This window comes from Lipotes vexillifer, unplaced genomic scaffold, assembly GCF_000442215.2.
Source record: "Lipotes vexillifer unplaced genomic scaffold, Lipotes_vexillifer_v1.1 scaffold311, whole genome shotgun sequence".
NCBI lineage: Eukaryota > Metazoa > Chordata > Mammalia > Artiodactyla > Lipotidae > Lipotes > Lipotes vexillifer.
Genome location: NW_006791012.1, coordinates 7,595,917 through 7,619,212, shown reverse-complemented (window position 1 = coordinate 7,619,212; position 23,296 = coordinate 7,595,917). Strand labels below are relative to the sequence as shown.

Here is a 23,296-nt window from a genome sequence, read left to right as displayed (position 1 = left end):
AGAGGTAGAAAGTGGATTAGAGGTTGCCTAGGTCTGGGAAGACTTGGGGGAAATAAGAGGTGTGTGACTGTTAAAGTTTTGGGGTGATGAAAATGTTCCAGAGTTGATTAAAGTAATGATTGCACAACTCCGTGAATAGAATAAAAAACACTGAATTTTATACTTAGTTGATGAATCTTATGGTATGTGAATGATAGCTCAATAAAGCTGTTACCAAAAAAATACTATATATAGGCACATGTGACTTGTGGCTACCATATAGGACAGTACACATCTAAAAAGACCTTAAGCAAGTAGAATTTGTCCTTGGGCTCAATTATATTGTGTAGTCAGGGTAAAGTAATCTGCAGTAAAGGGGTATCATGAACAATTTGTTTTTCCTTATAGATTAAATACCATGTTTTGTCAATTATTAGATGCATGTTTTTCACATTTAACATAACTGAAATGATATTTTGTATTTTTTTCTCTTAATGGGACATAAAATCATCTATATTATATAATAACTGAGAACATCTTAGTTTTGATGAAATATGGTAATGCTTCTTTATAGATTGCTGTAAGAAACAGTCATTCAAAAAAAAGAATCATTCAAGAAAATGAGTAATATCAATGGTGTATTGTACTTTATGGAGAGATATACAAATTTTTGCACAATACTGAAGTCAGTCCCCAACTTTACAGTTGAATTTTTAAATGCCCAAGAACATGATTAGGGTCGTCCCCCCTTATCTGCCATTTTGCTTTCTGCAGTTTCAACTACCTGCAGTCAACTGAAGTCTGAAAATATTAAATGGAAAAATTTCAGAAATAAACAATTCATAAATTTTAAATTGCATGCTGTTCTGAGTAGTGTGATGAAATCTCTCGCTCTCCTGCCTGGGACAGAGATGGTATTGCAGTACTTGTGTTCAAGTAACCGTTATTTAACTTATTAATGGGCCCAAAGTGCAAGAGTAGTGATGCTGACAACTTGGATTTGCCAAAGAGAAGCCCGTAAAGTTCTTCCTTTAAGTGAAAAGGTGAAAGTTACCAACTTAAGGAAGGGAAAAAACCATAGGTCGAGGTTGCTAAGATCTACATAGGAACGAATCTTCTATCATGAAAATGTAAAGGAAGAAAAAGAAATACGTGCTAGTTTTGCTGTCTCACCTCTGTGAAACTGCGAAAGTTATGGCCACGGGACTTCCCTGGTGGCGCAGTGGTCAAGAATCTGCCTGCCAGTGCAGGGGATACGGGTTCAAGCCCTGATCCAGGAAGATCCCACATGCCACAGAGCAACTAAGCCCATGTGCCACAACTACTGAAGCACGCGCGCCTAGAGCCCATGCTCCGCAACAAGAGAAGCCACCGCAATGAGAAGCATGCACTGCAACAAAGAGTAGCCCCCACTCACTGCAACTAGAGAAAGCCCCAAAGACGCAACACGGCCAAAAATTAATTAATTAATTAATTTTTAAAACGTTATAACCACAGTTAGTGATAAGTACTCAGTTAAGATGGAAAGGGCATTAAATGTGTACAATAAGATATTTTGAGACAAAAAGAGGCCATATTCACATAACTTTTATTATAGTACATCGTTATAATTGTTCTATTTTTATAATTGTTAATTTCTTACTGTGCCTAATTTATAAATTAAACTTTATCATAAATATCAGTACCATCCCATGTTTCAGGCATGCACTGGAGGTCTTGGAACGTTTCCTCCACAGATAAGGGGGAACTAGTGTACTGTTGAAAGTTTTTCTTCCCTACTTGTGGACCCTCTGAATATCTTTCCTCCTCCCTTTCATCTCTCTCAACCACAAATATTGAAAGGTGGGAAATTCCAATGTCATTATCAGTAGAGCCCAGTTGGACAGTCAGAACTGAGGCAGGGAACTGAGATGTCTGTATTGGAGGGCAAAGTAGGGGCTAAGATGAGCAGCTTAGGGTTTACTGATAAGAATGTGAGCCTAACATGAAGGTCTGTTTGTTGATTTTAATGTTTCTATAAGGGGGAAAAGTTCCAAGCAAATCTTAGGAGGGAAGTTATACTGTTCCTTACACTTGAATGTCATGGATAGTAGGTCCTAACAATAATTAACAACTGTATTAATTTTCTAGGACGTGGTATTTATTCCAACATGTTGGGATTCCTTGGTGGTGTCTCCTGGGCAATGCTAGTTGCAAGAACTTGCCAATTATATCCAAATGCAGCAGCTTCTACTTTAGTTCATAAGTTCTTCTTAGTTTTTTCCAAGTGGTAAGTATTCATATGCATATTTTCACTACTTACTAACCTCTGCCTGTATGTAAATTTGTTTGCAAATTTAAGAGCTATGCTTACACCTTTTGTCGTCTTACATTCCTTTTTTAAGTTAAATTTAAAAACATCAAAATTGAGGCAATGATGGGACCCCAGATGGTGCTTTCTTCTAGGGGGACTGTGAATGTGGGCCTTTAGCTTATGAGAGTAGTCTTTGCCAATTACTAGCTATATAGAGGTTAAGATCTCCTCATATGTAAACTAAAGATGATAACTGTAGCTGCTTCACAGAATTTATTTGGAGTATTCTCAGTAAATGTTAGCTGTTGCTGTTATTAAATTATCAGAGTTAAGTCCATGAAAGCAAATGAGAAGGAAAGAAAAAATTCAGGTTTAAATTAGTTACAGCTAATGGGCAAAGTAGTATTTGCCCTTTCAGAGAACACTGCTTTAAAATAAGCAGCTTTTTCCTTTGTATACTCCCTTCCTTTGTCAGTTTCTTTTTTTTTTTCAATACCAAATACCCAAAACATTTGCTGTGTGAAAGTTGGAGCAGCATCTAATGATTTTAACATTTCATATAGTTCCTGAAATGAGGTCTTATGTGAGTTTATTTGCTTATTTCTTGTTAGGGAATGGCCAAATCCTGTGCTGCTAAAGCAACCGGAAGAAAGCAATTTGAATTTGCCAGTTTGGGATCCTCGGGTATGTGACTTATTACGGCATTTCATTAAAACCTTTTAGGAATAGGATGATTCTGTAAAGTGCAATCTAGTTAAGGATAATTCCTCTTGTTCCTGTTCATCTTCCTTCTGTGTAACTATAGTCCTTTCCCTCCCTCTACTGTGTTTTATCTGTGCAGATGATTTGTATCTCCAATTCCGATCCAAATGTTATGTCATGAAAAATCACCCATATAAGACTTGAGTGGGTATATCAACCAAGGTGTTATAATCTATTGTTAAAAACTGTCTTACAAGTAATTAGTTACTACTAATAAAATAAGTATATAAAAGATGTACTTTGCAGTACAGTTTAAAGCAGATTCATGGTTCCAAGATAGCATAACTCTTACTCACCTTGCATTTTAATTTGCTTTTAGAGTGAGTACTCATTCCTCTGAGTAACCAAGGGGAAGTCATCTGTTGAATAGGTGCAGAAAGAGGATGGAGAACCATTGGACCAGATAATGCTTTTTGCACTTATGATATTGTATTTCCTTGGTTCTAAAAGACCACTGTTTATAAGCTGCACCATCCATTTAACAGCTTTTTGGGGGAGAAATAAACTTCTGCAGAGTTTTCTTTAACTTTATCAGACACATCTGACTTCAGAAATAACTGAAGTTGGAGAGGGGAAATGTACTTCTTAGAACTGAGGAGATGTAGTATTAAATTTATATTTCATATTCTTCAGACTTTTGGGGAAATGAAGTGAGGACAACTGAAATAGGAGAATAGATCAATTATTCTGCTTCTAATTTCACAGGTAAATCCATCAGATAGGTATCATCTCATGCCCATAATCACCCCTGCCTACCCACAACAGAATTCTACGTATAATGTGTCCACATCAACTCGAACAGTAATGGTAGAAGAATTTAAACAAGGTAAACCTGTTCGCCCTATTACCCTTTACATGTTCCCATGAGTTTTTGATTGACAACAGTTTTATTCTCTGTTGCAAGTTATGCCTATTATTTCTAAAAGTGATTTCAAATGTGTATTTTTTAAGTACTTGGTTTTGCAAAATATATGATAATATGAAGGCCAAAAATAGAGCCACCCCAGTCTGGTTGAAATTGACTTTTATGTTCTAAGAAAGAGCATAATAAATCTACACTTTTTTTTTTTTTCCTCAGGGATTTGGTGGGGTTAGAACTTTGGGGGTAGGGTCACACAGGAGCTGATAATACGATGGTCAGTTTTCAAAATCACTGTCTCTCTTTCTTTAGGTCTCGCAGTCACAGATGAAATTCTTCAAGGGAAATCAGATTGGTCCAAACTCCTTGAGCCACCAAATTTTTTCCAAAAGTATAGGTATTTGAAATTTTGCATTTTGTGTGTGTGTGTTTAAGGAAGAAGAATGTTAAACTTATAAAGTTAACACACGATAGGTGACGTCACTTATATTTTAAGTGAGGTAAAGAATAGGTTAGCAGAAACCATAGGTAATGAGAAAGTCTCTATATTCTAGTAGTGTCTAACCCAGTATTTGTGGGTTTTGGGGTTTAGTGAATTGTTTTTAATTACAAGGTCGAGAATTAATTTTGTGAAAATCAGAGCATGTTTTAATTTTCATAAATGTGTGCCTGTATTAGCTGTTTTGTTCATTGGGAGGGAGAAGGAGTAATAAAGAAAGAGTAAAAAAGAAAAAGAAATAATGGAAGGTCAGACCCTAACAATGTTTCTCTGGCTTTTTCCCCCGATTATTGCTGAAAATTCTTCACAGACATTATATAGTATTGACTGCCAGTGCATCAACAGAAGAAAATCATCTAGAGTGGTAAGACATTTCAAGTTCTCTACCTACTGTGTGATGATAACATATTTATATGGTGCTTTATCATTTCTAAAACACTTTCTCTATTTTCAAAATCATTAAATCTTATTGATGACTGTTGTACTTGACCATGAAGCATCAGTGTTTAAGAAATGCCATCAAATTAATGTTTCAAATTGGAAGTGACATGAGATAAGAATATATGTACAGATTTTTGCCTTTTGTCACTTCTCAGAGTCAGATTTAAGCAAAATTGTGAGGCAGTTTGAATGATTCTGATACCTAGCCTATTACCATACACACACACACACACACACACACACCCCTAGACTATATATACACATATATGTATTTTGAAGTATAGTTGATTTACAGTATTATATTAATTTCAGGTGTACAGCATAATGATTCATTATTTTTGCAAATTATACCCCATTAAAAGTTATTACAAGATAATGGCTTTAATTCCCTGTGCTGTACAACATATCCTTGTTGCTTATCTATTTTATACATAGTTAAATCTGTTAATCCCATACTACTAATTCGTCCCTCCTCTTTTCCCTCTCCCCTTTGGTAACCACTTGTTTGTTTTCTGTATCTGTGGGTTTGTTTCTGTTTTGCATGTACATTCATTTGTACTATTTTTCAGATTCCACATATAAGTGATATAGTACAGTATTTGTCTTTCTCTGTCTGACTTATTTCACTAAGTATAGTATTCTCCAGGTCCATCCACATTGCTGCAAATGTCAGAATTTCATTCTTTTTACGGCTAAGTAGTATTCCATTTTGCACATACACCACAACTTTATACATTCACCTGTTGATGGGCACTTCAGTTGCTTCCATGTCTTGGCTATTATAAACAGTGCTGCTATGAACATTGGGGTGTGCATATCTTTTTGAATTAGTGTTTTCATTTTTTCTGGATATATACCCAGGGGTGGAATTACTGGATCATATGGCAGTTGTTTTTAGTTTTTAAAGGAACCTCCATACTGTTTTCCATAGTGGCTGTGCCCATTTATATTCCCCCCAACAGTGCACAAGGATTCCCTCTTTTCCACATCTTCCCCAACATTTTTTATTTGTATACTTTTTGATGACAGCCATTCTGATAGGCATGAGGTGACATCTCGTTGTTTTGATTTGCATTTCCCTGATGATTAGTGACTTTAAGCATCTTTTCATATGCCTGTTAGCCATCTGTATGTCTTCTTTTGAAAAACGTCTGTTCAGGTCTTCTGCCCATTTTTTGATTGGTTTGTTTGTGTTTTTTTATATTGAGTTGTATGAGCCCATATATTCTTTTAATTTAGGAGATGGTGGCATGAAAGGTTTCAGAATCTTAAGCTTCTGGCAACGGAGAGGAGATATTTTTGGTCACGGACTAGTACATTCTTTCTAGCGCATCTGAACTGATTCCTTCTGCCTCCAGTGTATTGACTTCACTAGCTCCATCAGGCAGAAACTGTTAGACCACCAAAGATGGTTGTGCTTTCCTCAGGTCTGATTTTTGGGAAGGGAAAACATATTACTGTCCTGTTTTTGCTTCAAGGGTTTAATGCTTATTTCATTGACAATTAAAGAGACCTTGGGAATTCCCTGGTGATCCAGTGGTTAGGACTTCGTGCTTTCACTGCCGAGGGCACAGGTTCAAATCCCTGGTCGGCCAAAATGAATGAATGAATGAATGAACGAATGAAAAAACAAATAAGAAAAAATTTAAAGAGACCTGAAAAGAATCCTTTCACTAAAACATTATTTTATTTGTCTAGATTAGGGGTCAGAAAACTATGGTATAGTGCAAATCCAGTCTGCTACTTATTTTTATAAATAAAGTTTTATTGGAACACAGTCACACTCATTCATTTATGTATTGTCTATGGCTGCTTTCCTGCTGCATGGCAGAGTTGAATAGTTGTGACAGAAACGTATGGCCCACAAAGCCTAAAATATTTATTTACTCTGGCCCTTTACTGAAAAAGTTTGCCAACATCTTATTTAGATAACACAGAGGAGTGACTCAGTGTTTTGTATATCTGCTGTTGAAGAACACATAATTATAATGTGTAAGCTTTTTCAAGCATTTGAAAATGTGAAAATGTTCTTGTAGTTATTCTTTGTAATTCATAAAATCATTAATAAGTTAATAAAATAAGTGACAGTAACATTTAAGTGAGGTAGAAAGTAAAGTTGCAGGTATCTGATGAAGTTTTTTTTTTTTTAATAAATTTACTTTTGGCTGCATTGGGTCTTCATTGCTGTGCACGGGCTTTCTCTAGTTGCAGCGAGTGGGGGCTACTCTTCATTGCGGTGCGCAGGCTTCTCATTGTGGTGGCTTCTTTTGTTGCAGAGTACAGGCTCTAGGCGCACTTGCTTCAGTAGTTGCAGCACGTGGGCTCAGTAGTTGTGGCTCGCGGGCTCTGGTGCACAGGCTCAGTAGTTGTGGTGCGCGGGCTTAGTTGCTCCACGGCATGTGAGATCTTCCTGGACCAGGGATCGAACCAATGTCTCCTGCATTGGCAGGCAGGTTCTTAACCACTGTGGCACCAGGGAAGTCCCTGATGAAACTTTCTATGTTTTAGTAGTATCTGATCTGATTTTAGTGAATTCTTTTTAAAATTTAATATCTAGTATCAATTTTGTAAAGATTAGAGCACGTTTATTTCATTAATTAAGTGCTAGTTATTAGCTCTTTTTGTTAACATTATTTAAATATATGTTAGCCTTAGGGTTTAGGCATAAGATTTGAAAGTAGAAAAAGATTTAGAACCAGGTTAACAAACAGTTTTTGTTCATGCTCCAATCATGACTATTCTGTGGTCTTAAAAGGCAGGGTATTTTAGATCAGGAATGCATTAAATAGATCAGTTCTTCTTGAAAAAGAAAGGGGAGGAAACAGAAATTCACTAAGTAACTTCTCATTTACTTGAATGGTATTTTAAACAGTCCCTAAAATATTGGACTGAATTTTTTTAATGAACCCTGTAAAGCATCATAGCTAATATGCTGTTTGGTTTACTTGGATGTAGCTTCCACATTTAATATGGAACAATCTTGTCATTTTACTTTAGGGTTGGATTAGTAGAATCTAAAATACGTGTACTTGTTGGAAATTTGGAACGGAATGAATTTATTACTCTTGCCCATGTAAATCCCCAATCATTCCCAGGAAATAAGGAACATCATAAAGAGTAAGTTAATTATTTTTTAATATCATATTTTTAAAATAATGGTATCCGAAATATGCATGGTTTAAGATCAGTTGTGAGATGCTATTTAACAGGCATTGATGGAGGATAATACATTGTATACTTGATCACGAGTTGTCATGCATTAAAACTAAGTACATGCTATGTTGGTAGCCCACAGACCCCAACAAAAAACTCCATCACAATATTTGGAGCATCTTTAAATATATATTTAGTAAGTCATTTTCGAAGCATTTAATCCTCTTGTATAATAACACAGGATAACTTAACAGTGTTCTTGGTGTCAGTTTTAAGAATTTGGCCAAACCATTGACATTTGTATTTATGCTTCCATAGACCAAGTTTTAATTACCAAATAGCATCTGTAAAATTGTAAAAATTAATGGAAATTCTTAAATTTTATTTTATAGCAACAATTACGTATCAATGTGGTTCCTTGGAATAATTTTTCGGAGAGTAGAAAATGCAGAAAGTGTTAATATAGACTTGACATATGATATACAGTCATTTACTGATACAGGTAAGACTTTGTCATCATGGAGCTGTGGTGCTCAACCTTGGCAGTAACGCAGTATCACCTGCCTAGGATCTGGCTGGCTATATTTTTTAAAGTTCTGCAACTGGTTAAATGAATATGGAACATCTATATCATGAAAATAAATTCTGCTAGTAAAAAAGTAAAGGCATGATGAAGCGACTTCCAAGACCTGTTGGTGGGCGGGGGGGTGGGGGGTTGCAGACCAGTGTAAAGAAAGAATATATGTATGTTTGCTTAAAAATACATAGACTGTCTCTGGAGGGATATATAGTTTTTTTAAAAAAGAAACTGGCAGAACTGGTTGCTTTTAGGTCAAGGAACCAGGTGTGTCTAGTGGACAGGAGTGAGGCAACTTCACTGTATACTCTTGAACCCTTTTGAGTTTTTGTTGTTGTTGTCATTGTTGTTTTAAATACTTATTTAATTTATTTGGCTGCGCCAGGTCTTAGTTGCAGCACATGGGATCTTTGTTGCCGCGTGCGGGATCTTTAGTTTCGGCACGCAGCATCTTAGTTGCAGCATGCATGTGGGATCTAGTTCCCTGACCAGGGATCGAACCCAGGCCCCCTGCATTGGGAGTGTGGAGTCTTAACTGCTCAACCACCAGGGAAATCCCCCCTTTGAGTTTTGTACCATGTAAATGTATTAACTGTTTTAAAACAAAAAGAAGACTAAAGAAACTCTATAGGTGATTCTTAGTGTGCACAGCCAGTGTTTGTAATCACAGTCATAAAGACGACTTGCTTTTTACTTTTTTTACATGAAATAACTATCATTCAGTACAGGCTTGCTGAATATGTTTCAGAATCAGTGAAAAGGGTCTTTCACATCTAGCTCCCTAAGAATATCTCCCTGGAATATCTTAATATATCTGTTACAAATTTGGAGTTGTCTTAATAATCTGGAATAGTGTACAGTCATACTATTAATATTCTTGGTTAGCTCATCTGAGTTTTCTAAATTCTTTTGAATTAGCACTCACATTTGTCATGAAAATCCAGGTTCCTGTGCATCACCTAGAACCACTGAATCACATGCTCTGGGAGTGGAGCCAGGAGTCTGCACACTGAACAAGCACTCCTGGTGATTCTTTTATAAGCAATCTGGAATGAAAACATAGATATAAATTTTTCCATTCTAATTTGGACTCATTTTTCCAAAATGAGGGGGTTGGGAAGCTCTGTTTATTATAGATTTATAAAATGTTCTTCTTCAGATAGAGATACTGAGGCCCCAAGAGATTAAATAATTACATTTCACAGTAGTTAACTGTGCAAAAGAAACCTCCCATCCCTGTCTTGAGTAAGCTTATAATCTAATTTGGTATTCACAATTAACATACATTAAATATTTATATGGTAGTTAATAAAAATGATTTTCTTATAAGGAGTGAAAAGCACCAGACTGGGGATCTAGGGCTACGTATATTCCAATTTTGGCAAGGCATTCAAGGCTGTTGAGCCTCATTTACCCACCTGTATAATAAGGATGTACTTTTAGATGGTTTCTCATGTCTAACATTCTGTGATTGGTGTAGAAAAAGAAGCTTCATGGAGAAGGAGAGCTTGAATTGCATCTTGGATATTTGGTATTAGGATTAGCTCAGACTTGGGCAAATAATTATGAGAAGACATTGCCTTTGGGGAAAGTAGCAGAAAACAAGATTTGGAAAAAGCCTTTTTTCCATACATTTATTTTGTTAGATTTGATTATGGGGAAGTCTTAGAAGTTGGACATGAGAAAACTAGTCAGTACTTGAATAGGGTTGTGACATTGTGAAAATGTTTTGGAAGTATTTGTTCTGTAAGAGGAATGTGTGTGTGTGTAGTGATGTGGAGATATTAAAGGTATGTATTTCAGAAAAAGAAAACAGAGCCCTTGGTTCAGAAGGAAGTTCCCCATTTTAACATACCTACTCTGTTACAGTGTACAGACAGGCAAACAATATAAACATGCTAAAGGAGGGAATGAAAATTGAAGCAACTCATGTTAAAAAAAAACAACTTCATCACTACCTTCCCGCAGAGATTCTTCAGAAGAAGAAAAAGGTGAGTTTGTACTCGTAACTCTCCAATCTGAGTGGAACTCAGACAAATGATCCTGGGACCAAAGTTGCATTTTTACAATGCCCAAACCTATTGAGAAGAAAGAGGGAAAGTACAGACAATTCAATCTAGGACTAAAATCTTACCTTCATTAATCACCAAAGATAATTTGTTATATGTACTTCAGAATTGAAACCAGTCATTTTTCTTTTACTTTTTGAAATCCTAAAAGCTTTCCCCTCTTTCAGCAAAGTCTTTCTGATGTCAGTCGAAGTTCAAGTGGACCTCAATCCAAAAGATCATCTCTGGATAGCAATTGTTTGGATAGCTCCAGAGACACTGATAATGGAACACCTTTTAATTCCCCAGTGTCTACAAACAAGCCCTCCAAGCCTGATACTCCTCCTTCAGCAGAGACAGAAAGGTCTGTATTTCAAAATTTTCCTCTCAGTCTTCAGTTTGAGGATAATGTAAACTTTTCTATACCTTTGCTAAATACATTTTTTTTTTAACTGTAAAAAGATTTTATTTTGCCAGTTAGTAGTCAGTTTTTTAGAATTATTTGACAATTTGTAGTAATCCACTGGGGCATGGTATAGGTTTATGAGTATGTGGGAGTAGATAAGTACACAGAAATGTGCAGGTTTTCCTTTAATTTTTTCTGTTAATTCTCTCCCTGGGTCCTCTTCCTTTCCGTACCCTTTTCTCTTCCTTCAGTGAAACGTTAAAGTTAGGAATACTTGAAAGAAATTATCTTAAATGTTAAAGTAAGAGTGTTTTAAATACATACTATTTAAATCATTTAATGATGATATTTTCACACTTTTAACAGGAATAATGCTGAGCCTGCTGCTGTAGTTGTGGAAAAGCCACTGACTGTCCCGCCAGCTCAAGGGCTGTCTATTCCCGTCATTGGTGCAAGTAGGTATCTATGCTTTTTTTGGTAACGATATACTACATTTGTATTTAATTACTGAAATCTTTCTTTTTTCCTTTTCAGAAGTTGACTCTGCAGTAAAAGCTGTATCACCTCCAGCTGTGTGTACCATTCCTACTGTAGTAGGACGAAATGTCATTCCTAGAATCACAACACCCCACAACCCTGCCCAGGGGCAGCCACATCTAAATGGAATGTCAAATATAACTAAGAATGTTACCCCCAAAAGATCCCACTCCCCATCCATAGATGGGTCTTCTAAGAGGTTGAAAGACATAGAAAAGGTAAAATTACAACTTCAGTGGTGATTCAGTAGTTGATTTTTTTCAAAGTAAACTTAAAATAGTGCTGAAGAAACTAAAATTCTTCAGTTATCTTAGTGTTCCATTAGGATTTGACTGTTTAAAAGAGTATTTACCTAAACCCTAATAGGATAATACTAATTGTTCATCTTAAATTCAAATTACTGGGCTTCCCCGGTGGTGCAGTGGTTAAGAATCCACCTGCCAATGCAGGGGACACGGGTTCGAGCCCTGGTCCGGGAAGATCCCACATGCCGCGGAGCATCTAAACCCATGGGCCACAACTACTGAGCCTGCGCTCTAGAGTCTGTGAGCAACAACTACTGAGCCCGCGTGCCACAACTACTAAAGCCCGTGCACCTAGAGCCCATGCTGTGCAACAAGAGAAGCCACAGCAATAAGCCTGCCCACCACAAAGAGGAGTAGCCCCCACTCGCCGCAAGTAGAGAAAAGCCTGCCTGCAGCAATGAAGACCCAATGCAGACAAAAATAAAAATTAATTAAAAATTCAAATTACTAATGTGTCTAAAAATTTGAATGATCTTCGTTTCTCCTTGACTTACATAAAGGCATTATTGGTAACTAATCAGTCATGTTTATTGTGTTATAATGTTGATCTCTTGCTTCCAGTAGGTGGTGGTAAAACTTTTATTCATTATCATCTGGATAGATTAAACAAAAAGATAAAACTTTAGAAATTAAGGGTGGCAATTGAATTGTCTAATTTAAATTCTCTTCCCTCATCAAACCATGTTCGTAATAGGTTTTTTGTTTTTTTGTTTTTTTTTGTCTTTTTTTGGCTGTGTTGGGTCTTCGTTTCTGTTCGAGGGCTTTCTCTAGTTGCCGCGAGCGGGTGCCACTCTTCATCGCGGTGCGCGGGCCTCTCACTGTCGCGGCCTCTCTTGCTACGGAGTACAGGCTCCAGATGCGCAGGCTCAGTAGTTGTGGCTCACGGGCCCAGTTGCTCCGTGGCATGTGGGATCTTCCCGGACCAGGGCTCGAACCCGTGTCCCCTGCATTGGCAGGCAGACTCCCAGCCACTGCACCACCAGGGAAGTCCCCGTAATAGTTTTGATGTTAGCCTGGTCACTAATTAGTTTCTCAGTTTATATAGATGTGGTTTTTATAGGTAATAATAGCAACTCATTTTAATGTTTATATTTTAGTTTATTCGACTTGAATCAACGTTTAAGGAATCACGTGCTGCTGAAGACAGAAAAAGAAAATCAGTGGTAAGTATATCAATAGTGTGCTTCAAAATATTTACTTTTAAAGAGCCATGTATCAGGAAAAGTACTATATTCAAAAGTAGATCAGATTATATCTGTCAGCTCTTGGTTATGTTTTATTTCATGTAGAAATAAGCATTTGCATATAGGAAAGAAAGTTTTCACTTGTATGTAATTCTGTTTTTAGGATGCCATTGGAGGAGAATGTATGCCTATTCCAACTATTGATACATCACGCAAAAAGGTAATAGATAGTCTTATTTGTAATAAAATACACAGGTAAAAATTCATAGGTTAATCTGCAGGTACAAAAAGCTTACTAAGAAGAGCCTCGCACGGGGTGAGGAAAAGAGTAGTAAGATTTTGTCCCTGTCCTCAAAGACCAGCAGTATAGTTGGAAGTTGGGTTGGAAATAGCAAACAAAGTGTATGATCCTAAATGTATGTACCTCAAAAGTCTAGAAAAGAGGGAGTCGTTTAAGACTTTACGATTTATGCAGGTTATGTTCAACCTTTGTTTTCATTTATTTTTAAAGAAGCAGTTTAGTGCTCAGCACAGTAATTTCTTACCAACACTCGATAGTCTTTTGTTGTACACCACTGCTTACTGACAAAATTTAGGTTTGATAGTTGGGGACCATAGTTACTAATATTTTGGAGGAACCAAATATACTGGTATTCAGAGTAAGTACCTTTAAAACATGAGCTAAAGAGCCCCTAAATCTCAATTTAAAAATTTATTTTCAAAGGATTACCATTTAAGCTAATATTATAGGTGCTCAAAAAAATCGGCCTTGTGTAAATCAGAAGAAGCCCTTCTTTGAGAGGTTACAGTAAACAAAATGGCTTATTTTTCACCCCCCATTAAATAATAAAGTGTTTCTCATCACAGTCAACTGTCACCCTGCCAGGTTCCCCAGGATGTATTGGCAATTCTAAAGCAAAATAGAAAATGTCCTCATACTTTCTATTAGTTGTAGAATTTGTAAAATTTCTTTTAACATAAGAGTGGGTTACAAAAAGTAGAGGGGTATAATTATATTATGTATGGTAATGGAAAAAAACATTGAGATGGATATTAAAGTGTGAAATGACATGTCTGGGTTTTGCTTTAAAAGATTTCAAGTATAAAGGGTAAGGGGCATAAACCAAACAAATGTGGCAAAATTTTAATAATGTCTGAGTCTTCATTGTGGCATCTAAGTCTTCATTGTCCTTCCTATTCTCTACTTCTATGCATATCTGAAATTTTTCATGTCTTTTTTTTGAATGGATGTGTGTATGATATAATTTGTTTAGCCAAGGTAACATGCGAGGAGAATTAATTCTTGCAGTCATCTCTTGACAAGAAGCTGATATGCTGTTTCTGTCAGACAACTAACTATCTGTATTTTAGGCTTCTGTCTTTGTTTCTCAGTCTTAGACTTTGCCTTCATTATATAATAATCTTTAGTGTCTTCAAAAGCCCTCATATAGATGTCCCTGAATTTTACCATCACTGAAGTTACCTACCCTGACTACAAAGTTGGTTTTCCTAAAAACTTAATTATCTCACAAGTTGGGTTATTCTTCTGCATAAATGTATTACAGAAACTAATTGAAGGATATAACTGGATATCAAGGTTTCCTCTGTATCACACACTCATTTTTTCACCTTGCACCCCAAGAATTTCCTGTTTAGTGACCATGCTCTTCAGCTATTTCTCTTTAACATTGCCTGAGTCTGAGGAGGACTTTGTTCTTTATGCATTTCTCAGTCTAGAAGTGGCAATTGATTAAACAAAGTCCTCTTTCCTATTCATACAGTCCTCCCACTTCTGCCCTTTCCCTATCCCTCTGCTTTTCACCTGTTTAAAAATAATAAGTCCCCAAAACAAGGGGACTTGAACATAGGGAAAAAATATTCAACACATACTTGAGTGTTTAGGAACTTAAAGCATTTGGGAAAAAACTCAGAGTTTTGTGACTGATTTACTCGTTGGACCTTTATAATGTGTATTTGTTTTTCCTACTTTGTATTTCTTTCTAACAGAGATTACCCAGTAAAGAACTACCAGATTCATCATCTCCAGTTCCAGCAAATAACATCCGTGTCATCAAAAATTCCATTCGACTGACCCTAAATCGGTAAAAGCAGTGCCTCCTTATTTAAGTGAATATGCAATCATTTAGTGGCATAGATGCAGCCACTCTTTTTAAGATAGAGGTGGCTGTCATACATAAAATAAGGTGAAAGTTACAGTCATCGGCCTAACAACCTTGAAGTGGTTTTTTGAACTCTCACACTTTGACCTGCAGATGCTGTAGCATTCTCTCATTGATTGCTACATACAGTTCTCTGAGGATCACCTGCTATCAAATTATCATCTACAATATTATGGCTTTGCGTTGGAGGTTTTACTGCCTTAACTTTCGATGCTTGTTTCTCTGTTGTGGGAACCAGTTCTTGGCTCTCTGGACACTGATAAAACAAGTCCTGAACACCGCCCCCCTCTTTTTTTTAAGTCTTATGTTGTAATCATTGTATAGAACTAAAAAAGTTGAAAACAAAAAACAAAACAAAAAATGTAATTTTCCAAATGTTAACACATTTACTTTATCATTGAAGCCACTTTGTGAAACCTGAGATAAATGAATGTGAGGTATCTCCTCTGCTTTCCTCATTTGTGTAGATGTACTTATTGTCTGTTCTGTTGATTTAAATTATTTTTTCTCAGATTGGCACACGGAATATTTAAATTTTTATTGTGCCTTTCTATCCAAATGTTGCATAGTTACCAGGGAGGATTAGTCCAGTGATTACATAAGAGTTGGGCACCATAAATTCTCTATATTTTACCTCCCATGGAGGCCTTTGAAATGCATCTTTATTAAGAATCAAAATATGACCAGGATACTGAAAGTCAGTATATGAACGGTGAAATTGTTACATATTCTATCTTATGCCATTCTTGTTAGTTGACTGGTATTTTTTACTGAGGAGCAACTCATTCCGGCATCAACAGTAAGATGCCTTTAAGTATGGCAAACTTGTATTTTTGAAGTGTACGATTAACTTGGCATGATACTTCCTGACCATCACTTAACCGCCACAACTTCAAACAGTTCCTTTGTGGACTAGGCATGCAGAAATGAGCAGTGGATTTTATTGAAACCTAAAGGCATTTTTGAATGACATTGTTACCAACCATTAATTGGCTCAGGACCTTTGTAATTTTCATTTAAATATGAGTTGTCTTTTTTTACACTGCTTTTTTCAGTGCATTTCTTAATATTTTTTAAGTTTCATGAACGCATGCTCCACTTATTAAAATCCATAACCATGTAATTCTTCTTGTAATATGTTGATTCAGTGTTTTGTAAATGAAGTCGTATGTATTTTCAGAGTATTTTTGTATGTACTGTAAGATACCATCTTTTCAAAGAGAAAACTTTAAAACCTTTACTGTCTCTCTTTAGTCTAATTTTTTAAATATGGATTATGCTTGAATTACTCTTAAAACGAAAATGTATAGATGACACAGCCAGGAATGTTGGTATATATTACCTTCTTCAGCTTTCACTCACCATTTAGTAGGTCCAGTAGGAAAAACACAAAATGGTACATTTGAATAGTGCAGGGAAAATCCTTGGTTATATAGTTTATAGGACTCATGGGATGCCATTTAGCCAGTGGAGTAATAGTCCATTTTCTCTTGCAAGCCCTTTACCATCGAGTTGAAATACTTGAATTCTGATTGTCAGAGAGCAGGATCCTTCTTTTCCCACTCCTGTTCCTGACCCCTACATCTCTGAAATGGAAATTCTAGTGTTTGTTTAACTTTTACAAAGGAAGACTTCTTAGAAGTAAAGAAGAGCAAGGGGAAAACAATGGTTGTTCCATTATTCACTTTTTATACAGCAAAAGACGAGAATGAAATCCCATAACCAAGTTGTAGCTTCCTTGGCAAAGCTGTTCTCTTAGTTGACCCTTTTTCTTTATTCAAGTATTTTGAGATTTGTTCTATAAATACTCTATTTGAGCAAAAGAGAATGATTATGAAAGGACTGAATAACTGTCACCTGACTTAAAACATTGATTGAAAACGTCTTTAATAAGGGCTTTAAGAATTCCCCATACGTACATCCATGTTTACCCTATTATATAAACCGATTCCTTGGAGTAACTAGTGGAGTTCGTCTTTAATAAGAAAGCAACAGGCCTAACCTTTGTACTGTAGTATAGTCATTCCTCTTGTTTTAATGGTTCATTTGACATGCGGTTAAGACATAGCCAAGAGTTTAACGTTAGACTTCTCAAAGATGGCATTTTTCAACCTGTTTGGTAACTGGGGAGTTGATGAGGTGCTTTTGAGAGAGCGGGTTTGGTCAGAAATGAAGTGTTTTCTATCCTGAACAGTAGGTAGAACATTGAGTACAGTTGACCCTTGAACAACACAGATTTGAACTACATGGGTCCAGTTATATGTGGATTTTTTTCAATAAATATAGTACTTGTATTTTCATTTCACAGAACTTTAATTAATTAATTATAGGGGAAAGTCTGATTGAGATCACAATATGTGGAATCGAAAGAACTAGGGTTTGAGTCCTGATTCGATCCAGACTGTTTCAGCTTCCTGCCCTTGGGTGAGTCATGTATCAATTCCTTTGTTTTTGAAGCAGAGGTAGCAGTACAGGTGTTTTCAACTGGGGTGAGGTGTTTTCAACTGGGGTGAGTGGGTCGGTTCCCCTAACTCCTGCATTGTTCAAGGGTCAACTGTACATTTTGTTACCATGGTAGGAGACCTCCATTGTAAGGGTTCCAAGTAAGTAAGAGGGAATGGTCTGCAGTTATGTGCTATGTTCACAGGCACTAGGTAGATGCATTTGATTTCAAGTGTAGAGACTGTACCTAGAAATATAACTAGAAATATATTTTATAAAGTCAAATAACCTGTTCTTCAGTATGTAGACAACATGTTCATTTTCACAAGGGTATTTTAGTCTCATTTTTCAGTGACTGGCTCTAAAGAATAATATATCAATGAAACAATTATCTGCTAGTTTAAACCTTAGGGACTTAACTAATTTGAGAGACAGGATAAATGGCTTAAAACCTTGTAAAATTGGGGCAAGAGGATTTTATAAGACTATGCTTACAATAAGAGTTTTTGCCTTAAGGCAGCAATTTAGTAACATCATTAAAATGCTTACTGTCCTATATAGTTGTAGTGAAGTGAAGATGGGCAACGTCGAAATGGGCTAAACTTACTTTCCACTGTGTCCCACAGCTTTGAAATAGAAATTCCTAACCTGCGGATCCTGGACTGTAGGGAATCCCTTGCAAATGTATATAAGAAGTTTTTGTTCATATGCATTTTTCTGAGGGAAAGTTCATAATTTCATCAGCTTCTCAAAGTGGTCACGACCCTTAAAAAAAAGAGTTAGGAACCACAGCTTTTCAGGATTGAATAATCCCAAACGCTTTGCAATTTTCTTCTTAAGATTTTTCTGTGGTGTATTTCTGAAAATGTACTGTGGCTCTTAACTAGTAAAGTGGGCTAATGAAGGACTCTGGAACACTGAATTTCTCTCCAGGTTTCTTTATATATCTCAGATGAAACTTCATCAGTATTTAGAAAAAGGTGTATGATGAGATTTATGTGTCTTCAGTTAACTTAGATTCATTAACAGGGTCAAACTTAAGTTCAGCAAATTTCAACCTAAGAATGATCAGAGTAGAATAGCTTAGAATAATGATTAGAAATGGTAAAAAAAAAAAAAAAAAAAAATAGGATTTATCATTAAAGATCCTAATCCTTTGATTTTGGTAGCCTTAAATTTCTCATTTCTCCATGTTTGTGGTTCAGACCAGAACAGACTGAACAGACCAATAAACAGAACTTTAGTGTAAAAAAATATTTTTTAATAAATAAAATTGTGTGTGTATTTAAATAAATAACTATTAAATCTTCCAAAGCTTAGAATTTAGGTCATGATAATAGTGATGAATATAGTGCAAGTGGTGGAAGAAAACTGGTCTCAATAATGGTAACTATTTCCTTAGGATTTTTTAAAAGAATTGTACAAGGTCAGACCCTTCCCAAATTTCCCGTTTTCTCTGGAATAATTTTATATTTGAAGTAGTTGAACATAAGATTATCATCAGGCTTTTGCTATAATTTTTAATGTGTTGCTGCATTTTTAGCAAGGACCCACGTAATTACCTTAAAAAGTGCTTAGGATATCTTTGAGGTAAATGGTGCTACATCACTTCACAGTATTATGTAAAATGAATGCAGCTCCTGTTCCTTTTTAGCTAGCTGTTTGTGTAGTTCATATTAATTTTTCCTGCCTTTTATCTGGATTGTCTTAATTTCTTAGTTGTACACACGAGCCTCATTATCTGTCTGGAATAAGTAATCAAATAAACTTGCTTTGATAAATAGGTGTTGATGATTGACTGATATTATTCGGGAGTAACTTAAAAGTACCAGGCGTCTTTAACTTATTTATCAAACTGACAGCCAATTCGGTCCTTCACCACTCAGAGTCTTTGGCAGGTAGTGGTATCCACAACCTGCTTAACATAAAAGCAAAGTTCATACTCAATTTGCCTTACACAGAATATCTGATTAAACATTAGCAAGCAGTAGCATCTGCCTCAAATGTTGAGGGCAAAATTCTATCACCCTGTGGTCAACATCAGGCAACCAGAATACTCACTCTACTAATGGCTGGGCAGAGGTGCATTTAGCAATCAGATCTTGGGTACTGTCCACAGAAGTACAAGCTACAGAGCTTGTTACATTCTTGTTAATGACTTGTTTTTAGCCTAACCACCTATCTTAAATCAGGTACTGAATTCACAAATAAGAACCTGCGTCTACATCAAGATTATTAGCAAGCCACTCATGGCACCAGTGGAAACACACTTGACATTTATTAAGCTAATTAGCAAAGCCTCCTGTATTGAGTGAGCTGTGGATAACAGAAGGGCTTCTAATAGTCGCTTGTGAAGTACACTGATTGGAGTGCCAGCTGACCATCCCTGGAGTGTGAATTTCTGATTAGGGCAACTCACTGCTCCTAGGATATAACTTTAACACAATTACCACACTATGCTGAATGTGTTAAATTAACATCATAACAGGTTCTTTGTGGCTCTGAATGCATTAAGCTATTAAGGGCAAGATAGAATTTGATGCTTTTAAAGCGCATGTTCCAAAAACTATCTTTCACACCATATCCAGCCAAATTTTATTACTTATTAGTCCTTAAAAAAGACACACTTCTAAACCCTTCCTTGCCAATCTCTGATTACTGACACTTTGAGCCTAATGGCCACATAAAGCCTTCCATGATAACCTGGTCAGAATCAATCATCCTACCTTCCCAACACGTTACTTGTGACGTTTCAACGTTTCAGTTACTCTAACTTGCATAATGTTCCGTTTACATACTTGCTTTCCCCTGAGAGGTTGTAAGTTGAGAGTAGGAAGCTATATCCAAGAATATGTAGTGGGTACCCAGAAAATCCTGAAGAAGAAAATGTGTGAGGGACTTCCCTGGCGGTCCAGTGGTTAAGACTGTGCTTCCACTGCAGGGGTCATGGGTTCCATCCCTGATCAGGGAACTAAGATCCCACATGCCAAAAATAAATAAATTTTTTTAAATGCATGAGTCCTGTTTCATTGGTTGGTTTTGATTTTTTTCTTTTTAGTCTGAAGAGAGACCTGATGAAGGAACTAACAGAAGCAAACAAAACTTAGTGAAAATCATTAAGGCACGTTTCTTTTTCACTGTGAAGATCACTAAGATGCATTTTTCAAACTTTTTCAACTGTAACACTTAGTTAAAAACATTTTAGGGCTTCCCTGGTGGTGCAGTGGTTAAGAATCTGCCTGCCAATGCAGGGGACATGGGTTCGAGCCCTGGTCCGGGAAGATCCCACATGCCGCGGAACAGCTAAGCCTGTGCACCAAAACTACTGAGCCTGCACTCTAGAACCTGTGAGCCACAACTACTGAGCCCATGCACCTCAGCTACTGAAGCACGTGCACCTAGAGCCCATGCTCCGCAACACGAGAAGCCACCGCAATGAGAAGCCCGCGCACCCCAACGAAGAGTAGCCCCCGCTCACCACAACTAGAGAAAGCCTGCTCGCAGCAACGAAGACCCAACACAGCCAAAAATTAAATAAAATAAAAAAACATTTTATATTGCAAGCCAGCACTTGTATATATACATACATGAATATGTGTGTGTATATATAATTTATATATGTATATACACACAAAGGTAATTAAAACAAGTTTCACAAAATGCTTTCCTACTATGCAAGATGCAGGTTGGTCTTTTAAGAGCCAGCTGTGATCTCACTAAGGTGATTTCACAGCCTCTCCTGAGTTGTCACCTACAATTTGAAATACACTACATTAGAAGTTCTCTTCCCAAAAGTTCATCTCAAACTTGGATCATCTTTCTTTATTCAGCCTGTTTTAGAATGCAAACTGTTACAGCAAATAGTACTGAAAGGCTAGTAGGGTGAAGCATGGGGGAGAAGTAGATGGAAGTATAGCTATAGCTACTCCCTTCTCCCACGGAAAAATGTTACCCAAAAGACTTAACGTCTTTGCATCAACTGACAATAAAGAAAAAAAATCATGAAAGCCAAAAAATCAGCAAACGGCAAGAATTGGGACGTTTGGATGGTATTTATTTTAGTATTGGTTAGTTGACCTCAGCTGACCAAGGGGTGTCATCAATCCCTGGAGGGTGGACTGGGGATGGACTGAAGAATGACAGGCTTAACTTATTAACCAAAGTCACTAGAGTGAAATGTATAAATTTCTCATTTAGAAAATTCTATTGTACACACACAGCTCTCATATAATATCCCAACATGGTCCAGGAATTCAAGGATACCAGAGAATTGGGGTCCAATAGTAAAATTATTACTATCTCCTGCGGAATTCTAGACCATAATTATAAATGCTTAACATTTCCTAAGCAGTTAGGATGTGCCTTTTAAAACATTATAGCACTTAATCTTTACAATGATCCTAATAAGGTAGCACTGTTGTCCTTATTTTACAAATGAGGAAATTGAGACTTAAAGAGTTTACGTGAGCAGCTCCAAATTGCATAACTATTAACTGGCAGACTCGGGAAGTATTATGATTCAAAGTGCAGCGCTCAATCATATCTCCCATTTATGAAAGAATTTACATGGAGGTGTGGATCAAATTCCTGCCACCCTGCGTTCTTCTGTGGAGTCTGGAACTTTTGAGGGAAGGCTGGCCAGCGGCAGCAACAGTCATTTGTGCCAGGCTGCAGGGGGCACTGTGGCCTCCTGCAGGGAGCCCAGGACTAAGACTCAGGAAAGCCCAGTTCTGCCCAGGCTCTGCCACTTACATCTGTGTACCTTCAACAGACACTCAACACCCCTGTGCTTTGCTTTCTCCCACCTGAAACACTTGCCCTTCAAACCTCATGGGGAAGCTGTGACATGAAAATATTCCAAAAGATTGGCAGGTTCTACAAACAGGATGGACAAACAGACTGTTAATCTCCCAGAATAACAGCTGTGTAGCATTCCTTAGCCATCAGTCTAGGAGCAGGAAGAAAAGGGATCCAGGAGGAATATCTCCAAGAAAAGAAAAGTAAAAACGAAGTTTTACTTGATACGCTTGATCATAGTGAGAGGATATTAACACTTCTGTCAGAGTTTGAGAACAACCAAATAATTTTTTAAATGACACATCTTAGTTTCAGTGAAACTATATAAAAGGAAATATATGCTTTATATTATATATTTTATATATAAAGCTATATAAAGAGGAAATAAATCCACAGTATATCACATGGCTCAGCTATAAACATTCATATAGTCATAATAATGTAAGTAGAGAATATTGAACTAGCCCCAAATTATACCTACATTGAGAAGGGGTGGCAGAGGGCGGGGTGGGGGGAGAATAGGGTGTAAGAGAGTGAAATCCTCACCTTCAGTGGTAGTAAGTAGAAAATATCTAAAACCAAAAAGTGTAGAATAGTGTAAGCATATTATTTAGAAATAATAGAAAAATAAATAGTAACTAGGAATAAATAATAGGAGAAAAGTCTTAAAGACTTGAAAATAAATGGCTCTAGGGAGCAGAAATCAGGACTGAGGAAGAGGAAGGGAGAAGATGACTTTTTGTTGTTTTTTAAGAAGAGTTGTAGAACTTTTTGCCTTTTAAACTAGTATATCCACTATCTCTAACCAGTATGCAGTCAGAGAATGTTGTAGAC

At 36.7% G+C, this 23,296-nt stretch overlaps 1 protein-coding gene across 1 annotated transcript in view; it reads left to right on the top strand.

Moving 5' to 3' along the window:
• The window catches only part of PAPOLG (poly(A) polymerase gamma), a 31,625-nt gene extending 16,062 nt beyond the window's left edge, over positions 1 to 15,563 (top strand). The window contains exons 9-22 of the mRNA XM_007464144.1: positions 2,110 to 2,248; positions 2,884 to 2,956; positions 3,740 to 3,860; positions 4,206 to 4,290; positions 4,703 to 4,756; positions 7,831 to 7,950; positions 8,379 to 8,488; positions 10,433 to 10,554; positions 10,800 to 10,975; positions 11,384 to 11,472; positions 11,552 to 11,772; positions 12,957 to 13,022; positions 13,207 to 13,263; positions 15,051 to 15,563. Coding sequence (XP_007464206.1) covers positions 2,110 to 2,248; positions 2,884 to 2,956; positions 3,740 to 3,860; positions 4,206 to 4,290; positions 4,703 to 4,756; positions 7,831 to 7,950; positions 8,379 to 8,488; positions 10,433 to 10,554; positions 10,800 to 10,975; positions 11,384 to 11,472; positions 11,552 to 11,772; positions 12,957 to 13,022; positions 13,207 to 13,263; positions 15,051 to 15,149 — 1,532 coding nt within the window. The 3' untranslated portion in view covers positions 15,150 to 15,563. The remainder of the gene's footprint in view (positions 1 to 2,109; positions 2,249 to 2,883; positions 2,957 to 3,739; positions 3,861 to 4,205; positions 4,291 to 4,702; positions 4,757 to 7,830; positions 7,951 to 8,378; positions 8,489 to 10,432; positions 10,555 to 10,799; positions 10,976 to 11,383; positions 11,473 to 11,551; positions 11,773 to 12,956; positions 13,023 to 13,206; positions 13,264 to 15,050) is intronic.
• Positions 15,564 to 23,296: the final 7,733 nt, after the last annotated feature.